Source organism: Medicago sativa, chromosome 1, assembly GCF_051527215.1.
Source record: "Medicago sativa cultivar Bolivia chromosome 1, Bolivia_mono, whole genome shotgun sequence".
Lineage (NCBI taxonomy): Eukaryota > Viridiplantae > Streptophyta > Magnoliopsida > Fabales > Fabaceae > Medicago > Medicago sativa.
Window position 1 is genome coordinate 63,732,792 of NC_140749.1, and position 10,961 is coordinate 63,743,752.

The 10,961-nt window shown below is 31.8% G+C and overlaps 1 protein-coding gene across 1 annotated transcript; it reads right to left on the bottom strand.

Annotated features, from left to right (window-relative positions):
• Positions 1-1,146: 1,146 nt before the first annotated feature.
• Positions 1,147-5,034, bottom strand: LOC146956299 (exocyst complex component EXO84B-like). The gene is made up of 7 exons (XM_085728285.1): positions 4,840-5,034; positions 4,639-4,736; positions 3,022-4,042; positions 2,288-2,770; positions 1,994-2,176; positions 1,766-1,890; positions 1,147-1,652 (listed from the first exon to the last, which is right to left on the bottom strand). Exons 1-7 carry the CDS (start codon positions 5,032-5,034, stop codon positions 1,199-1,201), a joined length of 2,559 nt encoding a protein of 852 aa, XP_085584411.1. The 3' UTR covers positions 1,147-1,198.
• Between the last annotated feature and the right edge of the window lie 5,927 nt (positions 5,035-10,961).

The window sequence follows — 10,961 nt, forward strand, 5'->3', positions numbered from 1 at the left end:
AAGGAGCTCGAATCCGGTCTATATTATAGGAAATAAATTGAAATACCTCAAACACGTGTATTGTGGTGTGACAATTTGAGTGTTAAATACTCACATTATTAGTTGCATTTACCTCAATGTCTTGCTCCATATTTGTACCACTAGTTTGTGCCCTTTCATCAAGACTGACATTTCCTGAGACTCTTTGAGCCATGTTACCCTCCAAATTGTTTGTTGTTTAAAGTGGTTTCTTCCTAATTGATAATTTCAGTTTCTTTGTTCTGTACCTTCATGTCATCTTTGGTTTGCACAAAAGCTTTCCTATGCACTTGTCTAGGCTCTCTCTTGTTGATAAGTTCGTGTTCCTCCTGAGTTGGTGCAACTTTGACTCTTTTGCAATAACTTACATGATGACGAATATAATTAAAATGGTTGTAAAAGTCATGCATGTTTTCATATTCAATCCCAACAATAAAAGAAAATATTGTTCTCTCCACAAGGATTTTATATTTTGGTTCAATTTTGAGCTCCATATCCACTAACACCCGAATAAAATGACCAAAAGTTCTATCAAATATTGGCTTATTTGTAGTAGAACTAGTGTACAGATGGATCCGAAAAATTAGCAGCCACATGTTAACCTCTCTGTATAGATGGATCCGAAAAAATGAAGCCAAAGTTGTAAAAAATCCGGTGAGTAGCATCCACAGGTGTTCGGTGTGGTGGAAGAATCAAGGATGCAGCTTTGCTTCAAAAGCAAACAAGAAATTACCTCCATCATCTATAAGAACTCCTTTTGGTTGTTTTGTATTCTACAGCTATTTGAAGTCTAGTGATATCTTTATTTTGAGGTGCATAACGTCTTCAAGAATCTCATTTTAAAAATTGCTGTTGGAAGTATATGTTTGTAAATAGAATTATGATACTTTAAAATGTTGAAAATACATGTCAAAGTTCAGTACCATTTATTTTTGGTCATGAGATTTTCAAGTTAAATTTATTTTGGGAACTTTGTTTTTTGTCAAGTTTGGTTGTTAGATTTGTCCTCCTAGAGGATTTGGGTCGTGAGATTAGGTGTGATGCACATATTTACATTAGCATGAAGACATCAAATAGGTCAAATAGGCTTTAGACTAAAGTGGAAAACTAAAATTGACTCAAAAAAAGTGGAAAGCTAAAATTATGTAGATATATTTTGAAGAAATTATACAGTGGTAAGTCACTCCTCTGATTTTGATTCAGTTTGATCAGAACTCTGTCCTTCCACACCTGAGGAAGGTGTAAGAGTCAATTCATAATTTCCTGCATCTGCTGCCTTTTCAAAATCAGTGTTCTCTAATTGCATATAGCTGTTACTAAGTTGTCTCATAGTTAAATCGTCATCGTCTATATCAACATAGTCTCTCTCTTCTAATGATCCCTCCCTAGGACTAAATGTTGATGAATCTGTTTCTGCATCAAAAGCAGCTTCTGACTCATGCTCCTCTTCGTCTACATTATCCTCTAAAGAATTTTTATCACCTATTTCAGAAGAATTACATTCATGCAGCTCCTCTTTGTCTTTGATGGTAACTATAGACTCATTTCGATGTAAATTTGTTTTCTCAATCTCCAACAGCTTTTGAATTGTTTTAGTAGCAATATCAATAGCCCAATCATCACTATCTGCATCTCTGAAATTAGTCATGTAAAGAATACTTTGAGATTGTGATCAAAATGTTAACATTTAACAGAACTAAGAATAATAAAAAAAAAAATGAATTTAGAAATCATTGTTTGCATTTACTTGAAAGGGTCAAGTCCAGCTGAGTTAAAGGTTGATTTCATGACAGTGAGAAGAAGTAAAGGATCAGTGGAGAAATATCCTCCATACATTCCAATTTCCACTAGGAATTGCACATCCATAATAAACTGCTCAAGGAATAAAGATAATGGATGAGAAATTGAGAATCATGTTGTTTTTAAAACGCTCATAAAACTCTCAAGAATAAACAGAAGGGAGGGAAGTGGAAACCTGTTTGGCTTCATCAGTTTGTAAGCTAACATGCTCTTCTGTTGTTGCATTTATCTTCTTGCTCTTGGAAACCCAAATAAACATGCACACCATCACCTCTCTCAGTAATTCCATCAACCAATTCACTTCAAACACATTTTCTTCTTCAAGTTTTTCAATTTTCCTCAGCTCTAAAAATAAAACCTGCACATGACCGAGACTAGACTTTATACTAAATATAAAACCTTACATAAGCATATATAGATGCAAAATCTGAAGCAACTATTTGTTAGGGAATTATCAGTGAAAAAATACCTGAAATATGGCAGAAGGCATTGGATTGTGGATCATGTTAGCATCAAATTGGTCATTATAGTGAATAGCTGAAGCTATTTCATGGCTACTGCAAGTAGACAACGCTCTGAGAATTAATTGCTGACAGAACACATTTCTCAACTTATTGAAGCCGTCTTCAATAAACATCAGAAAATCATCAAGTTCATGATGCTTAAGACCAACTGAGTGGTTCTCCACCACTTGTGTGTCCATGCTAAAGATATCTTTGACCATAGTAGAGAGAAACTGCATCAATGTTGACAAATTGGCCAAAATAGAAACCTGTTGTGTAAGTGACTCAGGTAACTTGATTCTAGAACTATCTTGATCCATTGCACTTGTTTCATAAGTAAGGGCTCTTTCAAGTATGATAATATACTCATTAAAGAGATTCTTGAGTCCGCTAATAACTAAATTTCCCATTTCAAGTTCAACTAACGGAGAAATGTCTTCTGCAATGGCCTGATTATTGTCAATCAAATATGTTATGTTTTAGTATTATGAACCCGTGCAACGCAATAGGATGAGGTCTTAAAAATAATTTATGTTAGTTGTTAAGTTGAAACGACGTTCAACATTAAATTATAGTATCACATTAGAGATTAGACCTACATAAATGTTGTGTATCAACTGTTAAATGCCTCTTTTATAAAGTTGAACCTAGCATCAAAACACATCAATAATGTTTAATATTATATGGTAATTGAACACACCTGTAATAGTGTCAGAACCTTCCGGCCACTAGAAGTTAGCAGACAATAATCAGGTTGTCCTGTTGAAGATCCAGCTCCACCAAACACTCCAGACACAAGGTATTTCTCTAAAATCCAAGAGTCACTTACTGAGAATATAGGAATCACTTTCTTAAAGTGGTTTATGTGTGTATTCAAAACCTCTTCAATGCAAGGAAAGAGATGCTTTACTAAGTATGGCAGCAGCATTAACTTCTGATTTTCTAACAAAGAACAATACATGACTGCAAACTTCGCAGCCTTTATGGCAGAGGACAAACCAACACTTACTTCTGATGTGGATTTAACAAATTTCTCAAAACAAGTAATAAATGACATTGTTTCTTCATATGACCACAACATAAGTTCTGAGGCATAAGCAGAAGTTTCTCCACATAACATCACAAAGCTCTTAGCCGCTTGTGAGATCCTAGAAAACACAAACCTAGCAAGCTTTCTGATATATATCTCATTTATTGATGAACTTTCCCACTGCAAATTATTTGTTCCAGTTACAATACACAAATGGTAATATTTAAGCAATAGATGAATAGCAAGTTGAGTATCACCAAGCCTGCAAAGTGTAGCCAGTGCACTTTTTAGTTCTGGTCCTTCTATTCTTTTGTTCTCAACTATCTGTATCAATTGTTTTATAACCATGGACTTTTTCTCAGAAATCATAGTGTTGTATAAGATTATCTCATCATCACTATTAGTTAGGGATTCATCTTCGTATGCAGATTCTAGGAGTTGTAAGGCTTCATCTAGTTTGTTTTCTGACATGAGAATATCCAGCTTTTCTGAAACATCATTGATAAGAGCTTCTAATTCGCTTGGCGGAGATGGTACGACAAAATCTATAGATTCTTCAATGGTTGAGTTTATGGACAATATCTTAGGATATATGCGATCTTTAAGATCTTTGACTAACATTTGATGGGATAAGAAGTGATTTTCTAGGTGCACAAGCTCATTCTCCACCCCTGTCACTTCCTCTAGTATTCTACACATGAGAAAACAAAGATATATCCTTCATAAACATGAATGAACAATACTAGTCCTTCTCTTTTTATAAGCCCCTTTGATACTTTTCTCATATGTAGTATTAAGAAAAGTTTGTAGTTTATTAATGTGTATGTAATGTATGAATATTACTAAATTGTCTTTTTTGTGTATAGATGTGTCAAATTATGACTTTTTATCTTTCAACACAAATTAGTATTAGATCAATCAATGGTATATTTGAAAGAAAAATAATAGTAAATGTAATTTGAAATATGGTTTAAATTTAGCAACAAATTTTGATATCTAAGCTCATAAACCTACCTCTAAAGGTATATTTTCATGAATCAAGTAGTGTTTGGATATACTCCCTCCGGTCCTATTTACAAGAAACAATTTATTTTTTAGATACATTAAATAATTTATGTATTTGGTTTAGGTTATTGACTAGATACATACATTATTCAATGTATCTAAAAAGTCAATTTTCTCTTGTAAATAGGACCGGAGGGAGTATTAATAAAAATAATGATGATAAAATAATAAATGAAAATCTGTAAAGTAGCTCATAGAAATAAAATTAATTAATTACCTTACCTAAGGAATGAGGAATAGTTAGCAAAGATATTTCTATGTAAATCTAGATTTGCTGCTTCCTTGAGCTCTTGAAGTTCATCACACAGATGTTTGATGCCCTGTCATCATCATTATTAAGCCAAAACATGTATTATGAAACATGTTGCAGTGATGATTATGTTATTTATAAAATAAATTAAAATTAATTATATATGAAAGTACCCTTCCAGTGATGGATTCAATATCAAGTTTGGCATTGTCATCAGGTTGATCAATACTGTTATTAGAATTAGAAAGTGAGAGGACGGAAACCACGTCATCGGAGCTCGGCTCTGAAGAGTGTATCAAGTTTCGAGACTCCGGGAGTGAGTGGTCTCTGAACCGAAACCTGGGAGCAGATGAAGATTCCATTTGCATATTAGCAATAACTTTTTTGGTGTTAATGAAAAGTGAAGAAAGAAATTCATTATATGGTTATTTGAAGGTTCTGTTTCTAGGTATTTCCGCTAAGGCTTAATTCATTGTAAGAATCAATACTTGTTCATTGATATGTTCGTCAATTAACAACTGCTTTTGTTTTATATTTTGCATGTACATGTCCTTTGTTTTATTGCAAGTCCATTTTGTATTCTACTCTACTCATGTGTGTCTGTCTTATTCTGTGTCTGCATGAGGATAGAATGTTTTGACTAGTGACAAGTGAGAAGAAACTTCAGAAAATTCTCTGATAGGTAAGTCAGCATTTTTGTCCTATATCAGTATTTCTTTTCTCAAAAATTTTATATAGTAATTTAATTCCTAAATTAGCCGGCTCAATACATTTTAAAGGAAAATAACATAAAAACGAGTTTTACTAAAAATTAAGAATATATTAGACAGTCATAAATTAAAAGTATGTCGGAGTCCCGTGAACTGAATTGGTGGGTTTGAATTCCGCTTTCCACGCATTTTAAGAGGTGAATTTCTAACAACTAGGCCACTTGATAAAATTGCATCGTTTTCGATTTCTATCGTTGAGCATTTGCTCCACTCTTAAATTCTCTTGATGTATGATGTTGGAGATTCAACCTCTCAGTTTTCTTTTTAGTTAATGCATTCCCTCCAATATATAAAAAATAATAATAAAAAAAATCCGAATTGCATCGTCCAATATGCAAGTTCAGCAAACTTTTCTTTTTGAGCCGAACCATGTGTTTGTGTTGTGCAGAGCAATATCATCATAAAGAGAAAATAGAGATGGGCAATCTCACATTCACCACTTACTGGACATGAAATATGATCTCTGTTTGCTCAATAGGCCTCGTTAATTGTTCATAGACCCCTCAAAAATCCAAAAATGTCTCTACTCGGAGTTATGAACCAAACCTTTTGGGCCATAACTACCGATCGCTTAAGTTCGGGGTTTACAACCCGATCTGCTTTTACATAACTATCAGGCTACCTTCCTTGTACTGCACTACTTTTGTTATACGACTTTACCTTCCTATTTCATTTCCCGTCCAAAGTTCCATTTTTTTTTGCGCAAAAAGTGGATCCAAGTTCATCACTGAACGATTGGTAAAAAAATTCTACACTCATTTGACGTTAAAGAACATGTATTACATTTTTTAAACTGGTTACTTTGTTGTTTTGCTTTTTTTTTAACATGCACTAACTTTAACTAAGAGTTACGATCCGATCCTAGATCGAGGTCTAACTCATGATCCGTTTAGCACCCGGATTTTCTCATTTTATTTGCATATTTTAATGTTTTAAATTATCATTTATTTGTTTTATTTTGTTTTGTGCTTTATTTATGGTTATGGTTGAACATCTTGTTGATCCAAAATCAAACAATGTTGAAGCTTCAAAGGTCGAATTTACCTTAATTAGAGAAAAATCATGGTGAACATCATGGTAAATCAAATGTTAATTCGAAATAGAATATTGTTAAGCCTGATGTTTCTAAACTTGGTAATAACGAAGTTGATACAGTAAAATACTTTTTCACAAATATGAAATATAAAGTTAGAGATGATTTGATTAAATGGGCTCGTCGTAACCATCAAAGGCCAAATTTTCCTTAATTATAGAAAAATCTCATTACGGTGTTGAACAAAGAGCGTTAAAGTTAGTCTTGGATTGTGAAAGGAGTGGTGTGTGGCGATGAACCAAGAAGAAATTGAAGCAAGAAGTCACATAGTCAAGGAAATATGAATGTTCATTATGGTCGCATGGTTATTTGTTCAAATTAAATGAATGGTCACTTAGTATTGTTTCTCGAGTGCACAACCATCCGATGGAGACAAAGTTAGAGGGTCATATTCTTATCGGTAGTTTGAATCAGATAGAGAATGAGTTGGTTGATGACATGATAAGGAATATGATGGAACCAAGGAATATCTTGAAGACTTTGAAAGAAAAAAGAAAAGACAATGTAATGGTAATAAAGCAAGTTTACAAATCACATCAAAGATACAAAAAAAAAAAAATCAATAAGAGTTGAAATGTCATAAATGCAACATTTGTTACGATGAAATGTTTGGATAATCACGACTATGTTAATAAATTTATAATTGTGGGTGAGTCTACAACTGTTCAAGATATTTTCTAAGCACATCTTGAATCTGTAAAAATGTTTAACAATTTTGAAATTGTTTTGTTGATGAATTTCACTTGTAAAACAAATATGTACAAAATGTCATTGTTTGTGATAGTAGCGATCACCACAACCCAGTTGACATATTATTTCGGTTTTGCTTGGTTAACGTCTGAAAAATAAGATAATTTCACTAGAGCTCTACAAACGTGTCTTAATCTTTTTACATCTAGAGACTATCTTCCCGCATTGATGTTGTTGCAACTATCTTCCTCGCTTCTATTGTGTTTGTTTGTCGGTATCATATTTGAAAAATGTGAGAGTTAGATGCAAGACGGGGTGTAAAGTCAATGATATCAAAAGGGTGGATGCTAAAGAGATGGATGCCAAAGAAAAAGAGGCCAAACGGGTGAAGTCCATGAAATTATGGAACACCATCATGGATGTGTACGGGAAAATATGGTGAAATTTACTTATGAAGAATCATATGTTGAAGTTGTTGTACAATTCCAAGAAATGTGTAGAAACTTGATAAAGTTCCTAAATTATGTCGAAAGTAGCATTTTGAATCCCTTGAAATTAAAAAATTGCTAGGGCATAGACAGACCGTGTCTTACATCTTGGCAACACAACCACCAAAAAAGTTGAATCTGCACATGGTAAGTTGAAGAAATATTTGATGGGTAGTAAGGGATATTTAATTAGAGGTTGGGACGAGATGAACATAATGTTGAAATTGCAATTACCCGAGATACATGTCTCTTTTGGGATGAGTTGCACTGTTTTGGAACATAGATACCAAAACAATTTGTTATACTCGAGTTTGGTGTATATGGTTTTTAAAATATGTAGTTGTGTCAGACTCCAAAGATTTTTAAGGTGATTCTAAAATATGCCTCTTTAAATTTATTTATCATAAAACACATCGGTCAAAGGAACAAGGTGGATTCTAAAATATGTAGTTGTGTCAAACTCCAAAGATTTTTAAGGATGATTCTGACATATGTTTTTCTTTAATAACATATAAATTATGTTGTAATTTTAATGATTAAATATGTTTTTGATCTCTTTAAATATTAGAAGATCCATTTAAAAATAATAATATTTAATGATATTAAACCTCTTTAAATATTTCGCTTCAAGCCTCAAAATTCTTGTACACGGCCCTAGTTGCGAGACCTTTATTTTAGGTCAGAATTTGGAGGCTAAATCTAAGTCTTGACTCGTGTTTGGACTCGTCTAAATTTAATAATGTCGGTCAAATTGATTTATTTATTTTTATAAAAAAAAATTGACAAATTATTTTTATAAAATTAGCACTGCAATTTTAAATATTATGTCTTTCATTGGTTTTAATTTAATTGATATTATTAACTAATTAAATTGACGTTTTATATATTTAAGTGACTAAATTGTAGAAGAATCAAAGTAATGAAACTTTCTACTTACGTATAGTTTTTTCGAAGCATTTTTTCATGTGGTTTTATCAACTCTAAGTATTATTTTTCTATTAACAAATGTTAATAAAAAAATATTTTTTGGATGGCCGTGAAAATGATTTTCAAATGTCAGTAAATTAGCATTTTCGTTAGTATTTTCTTCTTTACTATAATTTGAAATCGGTGTTATGAGACATGTTTTCCATAGAAAATATAGAGAGAAAGCTTGAAACTCTTAACTATAATCAAAGTAGAAATATTACAAAATGAAATAGTTACCTTCTAATGAAATGCTTAGATTTATATATATTGCTAGTATCTCACTAACATTAATATATTTCTTCAGTACTCGGTTTCTTCAATTTTTTCTAACACTTAGTTTCAAATAGTTGAGCTATCCAACCCCCTATATATCCATATGTTTGTTAATACATGTGATTAAAATTGAAGATATAAATTAATTTTTTTTATGGTGGTCGAGGTTTGAACTTCAGACCTTACATATACTACGCATTGTTCCTACAAATTGAGTTAAGCTCACGAAGACATATAAATTCATTTAAAACTGAGTATGAATTCTTAACATATTGTGCAAAGTTGGAGCTCGAATATATATATATATATATATATATATATATATATATATATATATATATATATATATATATATTGTTCTTGGATTGTTTAATTAAAGAGAGAACATTTGCGTCAACCAAAAAAAAAAACAGAGAGAACATTTGAAGCATGACGCAATGGAAAATAGGGGGTAGCTGAATTAATTGAGTAGTCTCTAATACATGGTTGACTATTACTATGTCGTGTATGTGGTGGCAAGTGACAGCAATGGTGGAGTATTGATAAGGTGCTATTTTCTTTTTCCTGTTGAAAGCTCACGGATCTTTACAAGGATTTGCTTTCAAGAATCGATCTTAAAGTAGTATATTATTATTTGATTCTATATTCTCCATAAAAATTTCAAACATAAGTTTTACGTACCATTCAAGTGTTTTAAAGGATTTAAAGTGGATTTTATTCCCTTTATGTGTAGAAATAGTTTTTTCAAAACTCAAGATATCTTCTTTTTTTTTTTTTGAAGAAAAAACTCAAGATATCTTCTAATTCTTGGAAGATTGTTTCCGTACAAAAAAAATCAATTATTATAAATTAAAAACAAGAATGTCAAAACATATTCCTAGCAATCCAGAAACGACATCCCTGTCTATTTTGTAGGAAGAAAAATCCTATGAAAACTTAATGGAATTGTTTCGGGTGATATTATTCGCACTATAGCATTGACTATTGAGTATATTCCTCCATCCAAACCAGTAATATTAATCAAACCTCATTAAGGTCACAAAAATAGACCTCTAAAACTGTCTTAACGACAAAAATGTTGTAAAGTAAAATACATTTTCATATTTGAAAATGAAGATGAATACAATTTCTCAAATAAATTAAATCCAATAATCCTTAAATTTTTATCTTTAAGACACCCGAATTGATTCTTTACGAGATGGATCATCTCACGTGTAATTCACACATGAGAAAGTAAAGTGTAACCTATCATCATTTTTAAGGGAAAGAAACACATGAAGAATTTAGATAAAATGAAATTGAATGCACCACCTAAAAAAAAATGAAATCGAATGGTTAAAGATCACATTTTATCCTCTCACGTGTAAATTATACACATGAGAGAATTCATTCCCGATTATTTCATTTAACGTAATTGTACATAAGACTTTTTCATGAAAAACTTCTCAAATTGAATTCAATTTAATGTTCATTAACATGTATTGAAAAAAAGACAACGAATTATTTGGGTCATGTTAACCGGTGCCTCCGGGGCACTAGTTAAGAAAACCATAAAGAGAAAGTTTTAAATTGAAAAGGACACTTTATTGACTTTTAAGGGATTGACAACACAATTTCCAATACAATATATATTATATTTGCTTCTTAACGGGTGCCCCGGGGCACTAGTTAACATTACCCATTATTTAATACCATAATGAAATATTGACCTTATTTTATGCTTGATGGTAAGCTCGCAAGAAAAACGTTGGAGTAAGGGTTAAGTAGCCCTGAAAAATTTAGCAGCACAGCACAACCATACAAGCCAGGTGGGCCTAAAAATCTTTAATTGTCTGCAAGATTGGTGAGAAAGGCATGAAATTATGAGTCTCTTCTTCATTTAACAAATATTTAGAAAGAGTCAGACACAATGAATATAATATTATTATATTCAATTTAACAATTAAATGGAGAGGATCATAACCATGAAAATATGAGTACATTTCATTTTTGCAATGAATATATTGGTAAAA